We start from the raw sequence: 17677 nt of genomic DNA on the forward strand, positions 1-17677 counted from the left end.
CCGTCCATAGTCATTTAGTATGACATTTCTTCTTATCAAAAATAGAAAAAAGTACTGACATGTTACATTACATATATGAAAAATAATCTGTTCTGAAAAACATAACCCTCCAAAAATGCTCCTATGAAAATAACCGTCTAGAAAGTACGCGTATGTAGACATTTTCTCAAAGAAGCTTATACCTGGAAATTCACAATAAAAATGGTCTAGATCTTTTTCAGTGCAATAAGCAATAAAACTCGGCCAAATATATAACTGTTACATCCTCATATGACATATTATACCAGATTTCATCAACAGCATGGAACATCATTTTGGACTACTTTACATGTTACACTGAGTAGTCATTTCCTGTTTGGTGTAATCAGTCCTTAACGGAAAAATTATACTCTAAAAGTGTTTTCTTTACATAAATGGTACCAGTAACCTATTAGTAAATGCATGAAAAAAATACCAGTTTCCGTTTGATAAAGTCAATTTTCAAGGTTTTACGGCTTTTTTCAGGAACGTATGCTAGCGCGTCAAATTTCTTTCAAAACAAATGCCGCGACATAATTTACGACCACTTTTCCTTGATAGGACTTATTTTTGCCATATTTTATCATTTTTCCCATAAACTGCACTGAAACCACACACTATCACTGTGAAATATACTCAATTTCACCACTGACACCGAACATTTAGCAATATTTAGTCAGTAAATATGCATTTTAGTAAAAATACACCCTAAACAGTGAAATTAAAATACTTTTAGTTTTTCAACACTTTCTCTGCAAAATTGCACTAAAATTGTCATTTTCTATCATAATCTGACCAAACTAACCCATTTACATTTCAATTTTTACCCCTGCTCACCTTCTAGGTTACATTCTACCCATTCATTTCCTTCTTTATTTCATTAAAACAACGAAATATTCAGACCTCAATTTCAGCATAAAATCATACATAGTCATGCAGTATGTATGTCTTCTTATCAAAAATAAAAACAAAATATTGACATGTTATGTTACGTATAAGAAAAATAATCTGTTCTGAGAAACGTCACCCTCTAAAAATGCTCCCATGAAAAAAACAGTTTAGCAACTACTCGTATGGAGACATTTTCTCAAATAATAAAATTCATACCTGAAAAAATCACAATGAAAATGGTCAAAAGCTTTTTTCAATACAATAAGCAATAAAACTAAGCCAAAACTATAACTGTCACATCCCCTCATTATACCAGATTTCGCCAACAGCATGGCATTACATTTTGGACTACTTCATATGTAACACTGAGTAGTCGCTTTCTGTTTGGTATAATCAGTCCGACATTTATGGCGGTGCTGTAAAAAGTACACGCCGTGATAAATGAAAGGTTGTGTTAAGTCAGGTAACACATTCAAGTAACATCCGGCTGATTTCTGTTATATCTGGTCACTGCAGACTAGTCAATACATGTTCATGCTGAAATAATATTGAATAGACTGGAATGACCGTAAAGTGGTTGTTTATTGTAATTTGGTTTTTCTCACCTTTCTGCTCGATTTTGGAAGATCTGGAAGATCAGTATGACCGCTGTGAAAAAGAAGCCCACAGGTAAATTGCAATATCTGTAGTAGAATTTATTAAAATCATTTAAACACCATAAACTGGACTATAAAATATTCCCACCCATATTAATCTTAAATTATCACAATGTGATTCATACGATACAATATTAATTCAGAAATAGAATCGGGGTGGGGGGGGGGCTTCTCCTCGTAAAGTCAGGCTTTGTTATACTTTTTCAGTTCATGGTTATCCCATGTTAAGTTACAAGTCTCATTTTTTTTATTCGCTTAGTGGCGTGATTAATCAGATTCAATCCATTGTGTAACGTTATTGTCCACGAGTGTATATTATACGTTTTTCATGATATAGAGTTTGTTTGTTTGTTCGTTCGTTTGTTTGTGTGTATTTGTTTGTTTGTTTGCTTGCTTGTTTGTTTGCTTTCTTGCTTGTCTGTGTCATATTTATCAGCCTTTATCAACAATATTTTAGTTATAACAGCGGGCAGTTAGCCTAACCGGTGTCACTGGATTCTGTACTAGTACAAACATGTTCTCCGCAAGAAGCTGTAAACTTTCCCGTTGAGAACGAATGATTTCAGACAAACTGCCTTTCATCAATCGTCACGGTGAATATATCCATCGCCCGGTGATCGAACCATTTAGCCGACGCAGATCTGCGCTCTCCCTATTAAGCTAAGTATGTGACCTTCACATACTCACATACATAAGTGAGTAAACTATGACGTAATAAAACAATCTGCAACAATTTCAAACAATGAATGAAAAAACAAGTAGGCATAGCTGGGTGCATTTTTATATTTCAAACATATCCGTTCTTTAGCATAATTCAAAATATCATAACTAGTTTTAGACTGTTGATCAAGTGCGAGATTACTTGTAAACTCACATGTCGGATTATTTTGCAAGATTAGTGAATTGTCATTTCTCAATTCTACATAATGATAAGTTGTAAGATGTTTAGCACGTCGAAATAGTATTTTAATACTATATTATATGCTATTTTTTGCGTTTAGATGGTATTACACTAAACTGGGACTTCTCGGAAACCCATTAGCTACAAGTCCCAGTTTGGTTTATACTCGTCTAAACATTTAATTCCACTCACTAGTTTGCTTTCCATTAACATCAGAAAATCAAAAAAATGTAAGGATATCAATCTTTTCCAAGTCTAGATAAAAAAAACTATAAACTGGCTCATGTTATATTGTAATTCGCCTCCCTGGGTTATATTTGATATAGACTTTAAGTCAGGAAAATCATGATTGTGAAGTCGATTTGATTTTGATCTTAACCGAAAAAAGCAGTATTTGTGGTCTTTTTGAAATTGTATCTCAAATTCTGAGAAAAAAATTAACGACGCCATTTTGTTCATTTTCTATTTGTGAATGTCGTCGAATCGCGCGTGCAATTCCGCCAAAAGGGTCCCTTTAATATCATTGCACCGGTGTTCTTTATACGAAAATAAACGCTTTTATCTATTTATACAAAACATAATAGTGAATGTTAATTTTCAAAAAATCAAGGCCTTCGATGGGTTGTCGTCTAATTTATGACGGATGATAGTTCAGTTGTGCAGAAACAGAACCCATGTGGTTAAGTACTGAAGAAGTTATGTTTCAATAAATGTATATCATGGCAAAAACGTCAACCAAAAAATAAAGGAACATTATATTTTTGTACATTACGTTGCCTATTTTCAGCTATTTTCGGCCGAAAATGCCACGACAGGCGTGTTTCTGCGATACTTCCCTATGGCGTATTAGGGGTATAAAAAGAGGATTTTACTACTGTCTACCAAATGATTTTCATTTTTGTACTGATAATTTGTGGCCGATTTTGATAAAGGTCATGCGTTCCCCTTCAAATCTTTTTATTGAAGATATATGTTTTGTAAAACGTTGACTATAATTGTAGTTCGAAACTTATTTATGAAGGCGTTGATGTACTTACTCCTTTTAACGCACAAGGGTTTTGAATATATATGTCCATTAGCTGCTTACTGTCCTTTCTTATAATATAAATTGATTTAAGAATGCAAAGTTTAAGGGATAATAATGGATTGATATATTAAAATAATGATGTGGGTACAAAAACCTACATAATGGACAAAACTGACAAAGGCTTACGTAAGACCTATGTTTAACGTAATTAGAACGTTTAAGTGTATAGACTGCAATTTTTCATCATGATTAAACGGTTGTAATTTATACCGAAAGGTTTTTTTAGGTAAATTTACGAGGTAAAAACCTGCTTGATATAAAGATAGTAAATATACATGTAGATCAAGTTTAGGTTATTTCCGAATTAAATTTAGCAACTACGTACGAACGAAATTTGATAGGTGTATAATTTACATGCAGTTTAAGCTGTTGTACCTTGTTATGTATAATACGAATAGTTGATCGTGTTTTCTTTCAACAAAAAATGTAATAAATCGGTATATGTGAAATATATTAAAGTATGCGAATGTGAAAGTCCATTGTGGCCGAGTGGTTAAGATTACTGACTTCAAATCACTTGCCCTCACCAATGTGGTTTTTAAGCCTCACTCGGGGCTTTGAATTCATCATGTGAGGATCCATCCAGCTGGCTTGCGTATGGTCGGTGGTTCTATCAAGGTTCCTACTCGTGATAAAATAAAGCACGGATGGGTACTTGGGGTCACCTTTGCCATAGAATGTATATATGTGAGATTGAAAAATGTAAAAGTTAATGAAAATAAAGTTGATATTTGTAAAAATGCAAGGAAGGCAAATTTATTTTGTTTGCATTATGTCAAAAGCGTTGCACGGTGTACTACCTTCGGTACAATAATTTTTGTTATCTAAAATCAAATATCTTGCAAAAACTACATTCCAACATGGCTCGATTTGATTTCCAGTTAAACAAAAAAGGATCTCAATCTCTGTATATTCTGCAACAAACACCGGTTGACGCGCGGACCTGTAATACCCCAGTCACACATACGGCGCGGATACTACGTTTAGGTACGGACAGAAACGTAGTAATCCGTGTCGATCCGTACCTGAGCCGTACCTCAGAGTAGTCATTCGTATTAATCCGTACCAAAACGTGGTCAAAACGTATTCAAAACTTATTCCTAACTTGCAAGTTTCTCCAACTTTTGAACATGCACAAAAGTTTGCGCAAACCGTAGCCATTTGAGCGTGACTTTAGTCCAACTTGGCTGAAACTTATTCATCCGTAGTTAAACGTACTTAAACGTAGGTATCCGTGCTGTTACGTACCTCGCCGTAGCCGAACGTAGTTATCCGAGGCTGCTCGTACTTAAGCATAGTTCAACGTGGTTTACCGCAGACCCGTCCTTGCGCCTGGCAAGTTTCAAGGCGCAGTAAAACGTAATTCAACGTTGTACCTCGTACCTATCTGTACTTATTCGCGTCCTGTATTGTTTTGTTTGTTTCCTGTTTCTCACCATTTTTCCCGTACTAAGACGTACTGCTCCGTAGTTATACACCCACAGACTAATCCTATCCGCACCGTACCTCAACGCACGGACATATCCGTATGTGTGACTGTAGCTTAAGATGACGTCAAATTGACACCTGATTAGTTACTCCTTGGGTTGATTAGGTCCAACGTAATATTTATCAAACTTATTCAATGAACATGTCAGAATGCAAACAATGAAGGCCTTCTTGTGATTTCTTGTCTAATTTACCACGGTTCATCGTAGGCGTGTACCAATCAAAATAAAAGAAAAAAATATTTTGCACCTTAAATTCCTAAATTTTGTAAAGTGAAATGTGAACATGTCCTTCTTATGTCCATATAGAAAATATGACAACTGAGGGATGTTGTTTAGAATGAAAGATTATCACAGTTAGAACAGAAAGGGTTAAACAAAACAGTTATTCTGTCCTCTTGTAGAATTCATTAACTATCTCAACAGCAGCATTAAAATGTATTCCCGTACTTTGACTCGCTGTTGTTATATTTTCTTGACTGGGATTATAGAGTCCATTCAATGTACTGATATGTAAAGGACTTAGCTCAAGCCATTGCCAGGGGACGCAATGGTGTTGCAATTTTCATTATTTCTCATAAGAGACTCAATCACATCTTATTACGTCAGGTTGTGTTCTGTGCTCCCAAGGTATCTTTTTTATTTTCAAGACATGGTGTCCTCGGCCTTTGGATAAAACATTGAAGCTACCGTTTATAGATCAGGAATGCGATGCGGGTAACAATTACATTACCAGAATGAATTATTTGATAACAGTTTTTATGGAGGCAAATGGAAATAAGTACATTACTTTATTTCATCACTTTCCTGTTTCTTTCTTTTGTTTTCTTTTTGTCAAAGCAGTAAAAAAAACGAGGATTCTCTCATATTTTAAAGAGAACAAAAGATCAAACCAAATTAAAGAATCTATTGAAAATACGTACACATTTTCATAATGATAGTTCATATGTCTGTCTGTTACAAAATCTGGGTTCAGAAATAACTGGTAGTATACATTGTTTTTTATAAAACCTGGTACATTGACACTATACATAGAAGACATTTTAGTACGCAGTTAATAGTATTTCCTATATGTCCATTTGGTTGTTATACGTTATTTACAAACACGTTTCATTTGAACACGAAAACGGCTAATAATAAAAGGTTTATCTACATGTATCATGTAAATTCAGTAACAGTAAGTTGACATAAAAATTACATGATACTTTATTCACGTTCACGTTTAGTGAAAAAGCACAACATTTTTTTTTGAAAATTAGATTACCTAAATAAACAATGATATCACGGTATTGTCCGTAACTATTGACCTGGCACTCATTAATCCTCGCCGGTATTTTCGGGCGTTTTCGTTATTTTACGCGATATTTGTATTCTGTAAATATCTACATTAATTAAAATAGGAGACATAGTAGAAACAATGGCACGATGGTAAAGTGGTAAGATCTCCGGCGCGTTAATTACCATGTCTTCTTACTCAGTTCAGGCCACTTTTTTGTAATTCAGTGTATAGTTATTCGATCAATATTGTTTTTATACTTACATTATTATATGAAACATTTTTCTCAAGTACTGAAAACAGGAAAACAGCTCCTTCGATTGCCTGTTGAATGAACGAACACTTCTCCGGTTCTGCAGATGACATTTTGTAGAACGGTTTACTGATATGTACGTACAATAATGTTTAATAGTAGAGTATTTCGTTCAATAAATGAAAATAAATGAACGATAAATCATGATAAGTGTGACAATTCTTCTTTCTGTCAAATTTACGGTTATTTAAAAAAAAATGATGATCAGACATAGGACTCGAACCCACAACCCCGATATTAATAGCTAAACGCTTTTTCCGCACAGCTATATTTCAGCTGAAAAATGATGATGTTAAATATATATAGCTGGTCGTTATTTAGGTTCGTATACACCGAAAATTAATTTACGGAAACATACGCAATATTCATGAGTGCAAGGTCAATATTTACGAACAATACTATTTACTACAAATCGATCGAGCTGTAAATGTGCTGTTGATAAAAAATAATTTTTTACCGGGGACGAGGACATTGTCAATATGGTGGAATATCTAAAGGTAAGATTAACAAACCATTTGAGATTTAAACTTTTTTAAATGCATTATTCAATACATAAAATTGATAAAATGCACACTAAAAGATTTTTCGTGTGACGAGAGTTTGTGCAGTACTTTTAATATAGATGTTATACTTATTTGCGACAATGACCTCAGTCCTAAACTAGGTTCTATTTATAACTTATCGGCATAAGTTTACTTTACTTGTAAAATAGGTACAGTATATATATCTCTTTGTGGTATAAATTTATAGAGGTATAAGCGTGTTATTGTGGAACACATTGCAAATAAAGTGGGTCAAGGATTTCAAATGTATAATACAAAGTTTGTAATAAAGATGATTATCAACACTGCACAGATGAAATATCAAATTACTTAGATCTCTGACATAATTTTTGGTCGAAGTGTTTTACTTCAATATGATAGTTCCGATCACATGAAAACTTAAATAACACTGTTAAAGGCTTGAATTATCAAAGTTATAAGTTTGTGAGTAATTTATTCTAGTGTTAATAAACATGAATATTTATTATACAGCAGGTTTTAAATTTACATTATATCAATTTAATGTTTTAAAATTTAGTCATTCAATACAAAAAATAACATTTTGATATTCTGATTTTTATTTTGAATTAAGCACAATTAGGCAAATTGCAGAGCATGAAACATTTGAAAATAAATAAATAAAATAAAACAAACGTACCTGATTTCTAGGCCACATATTTTATTTTTTCATCTATACAGTGTCAAAAAGACAAGTGTAAATTTGCACAACGCGTGCCTACGTTTTGGTGTCATTTTATAACACCCCTCGGAAGAAGACTAAAACAAACGTACCTGATTTCTAGGCCACATATTTTATTTTTTCATCTGTACAGTGGCAAAAAGACAAGTGTAAATTTGCACAACGCGTGCCTACGTTTTGGTGTCATTTTATAACACCCCTCGGGAGAAGACTACTGATCCGCAAAGTTGACGTTGTTAATATTCTATGACTTTTCACAGATAGTTAATATTTTCACAGTGCTCCCTTTGTTGTATTTTATAAAATCTAAGTCTACAGTATGCAGCAAGTCGTTTTCATTTTTTTTCTTTTTGGAATTGTTTCACAAACGTGGAACAACCCGTTTATTCTTTCATTTCAACATATACATTAGTAATAACATACATTGATATTTGGTATTTGAGTATGAGACAATATATGAGATATACATCTGAGCAATACTTTCTTGATACATAGTAACTTGAATACACGTTTTCATTTTTTTGTGACTTATTTATTGGTTACGCAGTAGCTGTTAAGTGAATTCCTAAAGCTAATGTGGTTTTTCACTAATTTAGGGATTGCAACGTTAAAGGTCCAATACTAAGGAAAGTGAACATTTTAATTTCTTTTAAAAAGCACAGAAACTATTTCATTTTATTGGAAAATGAAAGTTGGTATGTAGAAATTCGAAATAAATCGCAGTACATGTACAATTATTTTTCTATGAAGTATGAAGAAAGTTAAAAAGACCTGGGGGGGTCATTCTATCGATTCATTGAAATTTCAACATAATACACATACATTTCTTTGAGTTCCAAAGACCTTCTGTAAATTTTGACCTGCCAGTCTTCATTATTTAGTGTCTTGCAGAAGTCTATGCACTGGCTATGAAAAAAATTGCCAACTCACTTTCTCTTAGTAATGGACCTTTAAGTTTAGCTTTGCATGTATAACTATAAATATGTTATAGACTTTCATTAACCTTTGAGTGAGTGAAGTCATTGCTGTCACTTCTCTGTGCTCCGTTACTGCCAGACAGTAAATAAATGTACAAAGCTGGCGACAAAGTTCTCGTGAAGCATTGATCCATTTATTATTTTTCTAGATTAACAAATATGCTGTTAAAAAATACGTACAGAGTTATCTGCTAGGTATTTGTTTTTATCATGTTATTGTCTATTTTTTAAATGAAACATATTTCAAGAAGGGACGTGAAGTTTCGCTAATTCATTATTCATATTTCTTCGCGTTCAAGTATGGTTCTGTACGAGTGAAATATTATTACAATGTTTGGTACCCTTCTTTCATCTAATCACTTAATCAAGAATAAGATTCAGCCCGATAATTGTTTCTTCACAGTGCTCCAGAGGATGTCTAGTTGTATTAGTCTGTACAGCCGTTGGGGAACTTGTCGTTCTAGTAGCATTGGTGTTACACTGGAGAATTGCAAGGAAAGAACTTCTGGCTCCCAAACAACAACAACTATGTTTTCCACTTGACAAATTTGGCTCCACAGAAGAAATAGAGAGGTGTCCGGATGGATTGAAAGAGATTCACAAGGAAAAGGAAAATGTCACGGTGTGCTGTGGAGCGTTCAGCAATGTGCTAGATTAAATTACTCACCAAGGTAAACGTACTTCTTATGTATTGTTATACCAATTTTACCTAACTTCTTTTATTTTCTCTTCCTTGTTATACATTGTGGTGTGTGTATACATGCACAAGGTACTTTGATTATTGAAAATCGTTTAATTTCAGGTCGCTTCCAATAGATATAACAGCGATATAAATCCAGGTATGTGCGCATGGTTTCATTCAAAACCTATGTAAATTTTGATAAAGTAAAGTACATTTAAACCAAACAAAAAGGCATAAAAACAAAGACAAATATCAAACAGGGAATGCCACGTACCAAAAACGACTTGCCTAGTTTAAAAAAAAATATTGTTGATTTGTGGAAAGCGTTGCATTGCTTATAGTGTATTAAATATGAATAAACACACACACTTTTTAGGTACGTACTCACATGTTGACCAGACAAGTATCTTAAGCATCATGTATATCTAAGGTACTAATTTGTTTAAAGCGTTTTGCCCTAAAAGGTACAGTTCTAAATATGCAATGCAATGCATCTCAACAACTAATTTTCAATGCAGACTTTATATCAATGTGAATGACTAATCAGTTGTGACTGGATATCGGTCTAAATATACAGTTATTTCAGGTGTTTCGTGAACAATATATCATTATTGACTATTCAGCCATTGGTAGGGATGTGACATTCGCCAGAAGAAGGCAGGTTTGAAAGAGGCAACGTCTGAGCACCAAAACACCAATGAAATAATTGTATTATTACCAAATTAATTTCTTAAAATAACTAAAAGAAACTATTTTTCAGCACTAAACTCATATTGCAAGAAACTCATCAACTCGGTTGTTATATATTTTAGTCTTCAAACTAATAAAATACATGATCAAACAAAGCGGGAGTTGACATTGGGAACAGTCAATCAAATCATATTGATAGCACAATTACAAATATAGAACAGTTTTATGTGGCTGATAAACATTTGAAACAGTAAAGATTTGTCATGATATGATGAATAAGAAATTGTCTACAAGAGCATCGTTTCTAACATAGCAAGATTTTCTTTCTGTAAGTTTTCATTCGAATTCCTCTAATTCATGTCAGTCAGTTATTTCATTTGTTAAACTTAAACTCCACCACTCTAAGGATGAGTAGCAGAAATATAGAGACAGACATATTTGGACAAAATTATATTTCAATGTAAAAATCAAAGTGGTGTAATACAATATTTTAAATCTACAGAAATAACTGCGCTTAATCTGACGGATTACAACTGTCATGCAGCTAAAGGGAAACAACCAGCCGCAAAACTTGCAGGATTAGCTACAGACAGGAAACCTGGTATACTAGTTTTACGATTTCAGATTATTAGTCGTAAAATGGTTTTATTTCATTTTAGTTTAATACTGTAAGTCTGCTATCTATTATCGACATTTAAAGTACAAGAATATGGCATTTATAATTTTTCAGATATCATGTGTCGAAATTCTATTCTGCGTAAGGGACAATTTATTTTTACAAGGATTATTTTACAGTTCAAGTTGGAACGAACTTCAAATTAATCTGGAATTCACTTTCACCGTCATATGCATTGTCAGGACTAACTCATCTACCAGATAATGGTACAATTAATGTTGAACAGAAAGGCTTTTATTACGTCTTCTCGCAAATCCATTTGAAACTTGACTACACAACGACTGAAACCGACAATACCATGAAACATTACATCCATTTAATATCACGAAAGGGAACAGAAACAACACTTTTGGAAAACATAAAGTCGCGGTGTGATATGACAGAATCAAGATCTGAAATTTCGAGTTTTGTTGGGGCCGTCTTCGAGCTGGCGGAAGGAGACCGGCTTTATGTTGCGACATCACATCCTGAGCACGTTATTTCTGACCGTACTAACTATTATTTTAGCATACTCCGTGTCTAAAGGTATATCGCTCATATCAGTACTGGTGTTTGATGCTACTGTTTGTCTTGAAGTTAGTTACAAGTATCAATATCAAAATATCAAAATATGATCGGCAAAAGGTGTTATGAAATGAAAGTGACTATATCCAGTTTTTATTCTATCATGTAGATTTAAAGGATGTATTGAACTCAACAACTTATTTTGCCACCTGTTTTTATTTTCATAATAACGTTTTAAAGTTGTAAATATATTTTCATATTTCATCCTAATGATCGATTTTTTCATTCACTACCTTTAAAATCTATCGGATTTTTCGTTTGAACATGACGGCAAATGTATCTTATATGACTTTACTGTGAATGCATGCGTTGTGGATTGTGGTTGAATTTGAGTTAGATGTTTCTAAATGTAAAAGCCTTTCAACAAGGAAAACATTTCTGTTGAAACAAAAACGAATGTTTTATCAAGACGCTCTGTCGTGATTTAATATGCCATTCAGTTTAAAAGTGTTAATGTTGACATACTCCCTGGTAGTTATGGCTGTTTCCATTGTTATTAGTTCGACATTCTTAAAGTCAGTCGAAACACCTTTCGAATAAGGTAATGCATTAGGAAGTCCTACTGAAAGGTCTTGTTGTAGACATTTTTATTATGATAGCCAAATGACCGTTCATTGTCTTCCATACATTTGAAAATGCCTCTATAAAAGCCTCGTTTACGCTAAATCTTAGGTTTGTGCATCTATACAGTACAGTTTATCGAATATTTTATCGTTTTGTAAGGACTACATAAACTTTATACACCCCTCTGTACGTATCCGAGATGGCACTTGAAACGTTAAAAGTTTTTAAGATATCTTAATTCTCGAACAATGAATGTTGTAAACATAGTAATATAAACCCTTTATTTTATGCTGCTTAAGATATCCGGAAAGTTCCATAAGAATCCGACGACCAACTGAGTCATACCAGCAATTGCATGTAACAGACTGTCTGCAACTAACAATTTAAAATGCCTCCAACAGAAAAGTTTTTTTGTGATAAAAAACTGTAAATATTTGTATTCAGCATTAAAACAGAAAATGTCTAAAAGTCTTATCACGTAATACATGTTGAGTAAGCAATGATAAATGCTGTTTAACCTAATAACCATGATAACTAGAGTTTAACTAGAGGCTTTTTTTTTTGGGGGGGGGGGGTTGTTTTGTTTTCTTGCTGTTGTTGGTGGGTTTATTTGTTTTGTATTTTTTGTTTTTGTTTTTGTTTTGTTTCTTTTTTTAATTCTCTATCAATACGTAATCTTGCTTGATATATCGGTCTTCTGCTGGTTTTGTTGATGTCATTGTAATACACAGCACGATAATAAACAGCATGTAATAACAGTAAGAACTGATCCTTAAAGAACTTCCTAATCATGTGAGTTGCACATTTTCCAGTTTTTAACAGCGTGACGTTTTCTTGGAAATCATGTTATTATCATTTGAATAGAACAAAGCATTACACGAACACGTAATAGGGGATAACGTTTACGGAGTTAAACTAAATGTATGACAGCATGCCCGCAGCGATTACCTCCCCTAGTTATGACATCTCAATCAAAGTGTAAAATAAAAGAAAACTATCAAAGAAAGGACAAACAATTTATAGATCAATTGATATTTACATGTATTAAATTATATCCTTAACTGTAAGTAAAGGACATAAAACAGTTATGCGGAAACTCTTAAGTCCTCGAAAATACTTTTCATATATTGCATTTATTGTGCTTTTCACTCATAGGACATGAAATAAGACAGAAAATGTCGAAGTATTTATTGTTAACAAAATGTTGCTTCCTTTATGACTAATATATAGCCATACCTGGGATAATTCGGAACATTCAAAGACATGCTAGGCTAAATTGTGTCTTGTAGGATGTAAAATGTGTTTGTTGTGTTGAAGATCACGTTGATATAAAATATGTTTATATGGCGACTTTTTAGCTTTCCATGGTGGAGGAAGACCACAGATGACTCTCCGGGCATTATTCAAAACAAGTGCAGGCATCTGGATAGAACCGGAGACCTTCCGTAGGCCAACTGGATATCTTCCTCACATGAAGGAATTCTGAACCTCAAACTAGATTTCGAACCCTCAGAGGTGAACGGTTAGTGATTCAAAGTGAGCGACCTTAACTACTTAACATATAAACTTATATTGTCTTTTTTTCTGAATTTCATTTTCAGTTGGGTTGATTTTGGGAAAAGTCATATGTATTTATTATATGTTTTGTGTTTACCTATATTAGCCTAGTTTTCCTTGTAATTACTCATTCAAAATTGTAAAAACGAAAAACTTGAAATTAAACGAAGAAATCAATTCTGTTACAATGTGGTGGCTGATGCCTCTTACACTGCATAGGAGATTGACTGTATCAATGAAGTTATGTGTAACGAAGTATACTTTTGCAAACTTATATGTTGGTAATTAGTCACTACACTTTTACAAAAAAAAACTGAAACAAATCAACTAAAAAACGATTATTCATTTAGTGTCCCTTATAGGATCCCGAGGGGTTCACTATAAACGCAGTTTACTGTTTATTCAAACATCAACAAATAGCAGAGGATGTTAATGTATCTAAATGCAATTTGGTAACTGCCAAGTACTATTTTAGAGTCATTATTTTTAATTTCTGTCAATCGTTTGAAACGGTTTCTTACCACTTCCATATATCGATTGGCATAAAAAGACTAGCAGTGCCAAAATGCAAACATATTAAGCATATGATCACTTATTCGTGAAAGTGCTTGCTAAAACATGCAGAAAGTACGCATGTACAAACGATTTGAATGCACATTCAGACACTAAAGCCATTTTAACTTCCGATTTATACATTTAACTGAATTATGATATGTGAATAAAGACCAACTGTAGATAAAGACCAGTTTTATTATCTTCCAAAGGCAGTCATATTTACAACATAATTTGTAACATAACAAAATAAAGAATAAAAAATAATATGAAAAAATAAGATATCAGTGTATACAAAAAAGTATAAATCTATCAGATATACTTGATGAAAAAAAAGTGTTTACACGAAGTCAAGACAATTTGCTTCTTTTTGATAACCACGACATATCGACCGCCATGTTTTTTTTTTTCACAAATGTTGTTCGTTACAACGTTAGAAAATTCAAACAGATTTGTATGCGTATGATATCTTCCATGGTGGCACATGAGGTGAATCTCTTTGGGCTAATTGTGATGGCTGATCTGGTTTTCAGGTCAGTCAACGTTTTGCACAAAAAGCAAGTTCAACAAAATGACCCACTAAATTAGAATTTTTCGGTCGTTTTTGTTGTTTTCAAACAAAACTCCTACTGAAATACCGACACATCGAGATGGACCGAAATCAATTTGAAGAATTCTTAAAAAGGTTATTGCTCTGATGTAGTAGAGATGCTAAAACATACACATTAAAAAAAAGAAATATTTGAAGAATATCAAACGAAAATTAGAAACGAAATATAAGAAAATGCAAAATAAAAACACTAAGAAATCTTATTAAAAATGAAAACCCAACATTTACGAACGACCCTCATTTAACAGTTATGATTGATGCTTACCTTTAAAAGTAAGTATTATTGCCAAGTTGCTTTTTGATATTGATTTTTATAATGGGTATATTTTTTTTACTTTTACACCAGTTAGGTTGAATAAATCATCTTTTTAATACCATGATACCAGTTAAAACTTATCTGTTTTGCTAATAATCATGGTTGTTTCAAACGCGTGTTTCGGACTTCTTCCAAAATACTGGTACACAATTATAAAAGAGGAATTATATGGCATAAAGACTGTTGACAAAGATAGGTTTTTTTATCCTGTCACTTGCAGTATTTTTGACCCGATATCAGGGTGCCGTATATCTTTTTTGATATACCGTCAGTTGACATGTGACCAGTGATATACGGTCAGTTGATCATGTGACCTTATGATCGATACTGTTGTCATAAGAAATTTTGCATTGAAACCATCACCATTGTGTTGGAAATATATCCGAAATATGTCCGAACTAAGAAAATGAGTGGTCAAATAATGAGTTTTTATTCAAAAACGAAGAAATTATTGCCATTTTGTCGGTGATTACGTTATTATATAAGTGACGTCATTACGAATATGACGTCATCATTGTCGCACACTTATTTTTGTAAAATAAATTGCCAAATATCGGAAAATGAAGTAATGACAAGATAAATAGAATAATAGGTTAGTGCCTAAGATGGAGAAAGTTTATCTGGCTCGGCTCCGGACGTTATCAGGTTCGCTTTCGGCTCACCCGATAACCTCCTCCGCCTCGCCAGATAAACTTTCTCATCTACGGCACTAACCTATTATTCTCTATCTCTTTGATATACTTGCACAAAACATATGAAGCAGTTCAAAATCCAAGATCCATTGTCATATACATTAATCATAATAATTAGCTATAATACAGTAACTGTGACATATTGCTATACGAGTTGTCTGTCTTTGTTCATACAAGATTTATTATTCCAATTCGAGTATAGTCCTATTTCCACAGGAGAAACATTTTAACTTCAAAATATGAAAATTCAAGAATACTAACAGTACACTTATTTCCTGCGTTAACATCAACAAAAGTCGGCGTTAAAGCTGTCAACTCTTGGGTACGAACTTAAATATAGCCTTTTGGCCTCCGCTGTTGTTAAAGCACGAAAAGTATATAATAGCCTATACTATCTCAAAATTTCAAAATGTGTTACGTCAATAAAAATGGTATCACAAATAATATCATGACTGACTTTTACAAAGATATATATGTAATGTTCAAACCAAAGATATTAAATATTTACCATTAGAAACGCTTAGGGAAGGACCTACCATATATGCCGTTTATATAAACAACAATCGCGCATATGTCGACGGCAACTTTGTTATCCAACTAGTGTCTGTCTGTAAAACAATATCCTTAAAAAACAACAACATATAACTAAATGAGTCTCTTTCTTAGGTCAAAAGCTGGGTGACTTGCTTAGTCCCTTAGGAATTATTGTATTAGTTGACATAAACAAAAGCTGCATCTTTAGCATATTTGGTCTAATTCTTTAAAACGACTGCATCTATTTGCTTCTTATGTTTTTATAAGCTGGGCATTCAAGAACAAAATGAAATTCATCTTCTAATATGTGACAGTATGGACATTTCTGTTGCAAAAACGGGTATTGTTCCATGTAGCAACGTCCACTTGTAGTCTGTTAGAATGTAATAAGTACAAGAGAAAAATATAAAAACAATTGACTAAAATATATGATATGCAAACACTCAACAGAAATATTAAAAATTATATATAGTGAATAAACTTTTCCCAGATTTGCTGGACGGAAAAGTAACAATTTTAAATAAAAACACAAAATGTTTCATTTCTAATATGAGCGATATTGCCTGTAAAGTTCGGCGCGGTGTAGATACAGCGTAGACATTATAACTTATATATGCTTAAATGATCTCTTTCACGGCCGGAGACGATATGATTTGGATGGGAAGTTGCAACGTAGATTCGAGCCGTTGCTTTAAGTTCAAAAACTGCACCTATATTGATTGACTGCTCTGACTGCTGGACAGTCATCTCGCATGCTGATGCTGCATTTTCAAGCAAAATGTGTTCTATCCCTTCATTAGCTGAGATGATATATTCCAGATGTTTCACTGTTTGGTCATCACTATGGGTAGTTTCATTTTCCCTTCTTGTAATTAGCTGTGTGGATTTGTTGTACCAACCAGATTTCTGTATGTAAATATTCTCTTCCTTTTTCAGATACCTTAGTCCGCCCACTGAATTCATTTTTGTTTTCCAAAATATTTTTGTTGGCTTCCCTGTTACCAAAACAAAGTAAAATGTACAACAAAAACAAATTGCAAGTAAAGCAATACTCCTAACAAATAAAATATAGTGTTTCAGTTTAATAAATAAAATCATAAACCGAGACCATAATATTATCGATCAACGTTATTCATTTCTATTTGCTTTTGTTTTCAAAAGAAAAATAAGAAAACTGCAAATAACATGCTAAACGATATGAAGAACATCATTAAAATCTTTATATTTTACAAATATAAGGACACTGAACATTTAACAAAGAAAAGGGATGAAAAGAAATTAGATTCGTTGAAGATATATGGGAAAGCTTAAATATGCTGCATAAAACCTATGTTCGTTGTAATAAACGTTATATCAAAATGTTTATAAGACTGTGTATAACATGGTAGTCTT

At 33.0% G+C, this 17677-nt stretch overlaps 1 protein-coding gene across 1 annotated transcript; it reads left to right on the plus strand.

Moving 5' to 3' along the window:
* Positions 1–7108: 7108 nt before the first annotated feature.
* On the plus strand, positions 7109–11753 carry LOC123554630 (uncharacterized). Its single transcript, XM_053547076.1, has 5 exons — positions 7109–7126; positions 9252–9470; positions 9651–9687; positions 10723–10821; positions 11016–11753. Exons 1-5 carry the CDS (start codon positions 7109–7111, stop codon positions 11417–11419), a joined length of 777 nt encoding a protein of 258 aa, XP_053403051.1. The 3' UTR covers positions 11420–11753.
* The last annotated feature ends 5924 nt before the right edge of the window (positions 11754–17677 follow it).

This window comes from Mercenaria mercenaria, chromosome 7 (assembly GCF_021730395.1).
Source record: "Mercenaria mercenaria strain notata chromosome 7, MADL_Memer_1, whole genome shotgun sequence".
Taxonomy (NCBI): Eukaryota; Metazoa; Mollusca; class Bivalvia; order Venerida; family Veneridae; genus Mercenaria; species Mercenaria mercenaria.

What these genes read in the sequence shown, in the direction of transcription:
- LOC123554630 (XM_053547076.1), top strand. An exon ending in AGGAAAAGGAAAATGTCACG is followed by an intron (nt 9,471 to 9,650) that starts GTGTGCTGTGGA and finishes GTTTAATTTCAG; the next exon opens with GTCGCTTCCAATAGATATAA. An exon ending in TAACAGCGATATAAATCCAG is followed by an intron (nt 9,688 to 10,722) that starts GTATGTGCGCAT and finishes TTAAATCTACAG; the next exon opens with AAATAACTGCGCTTAATCTG.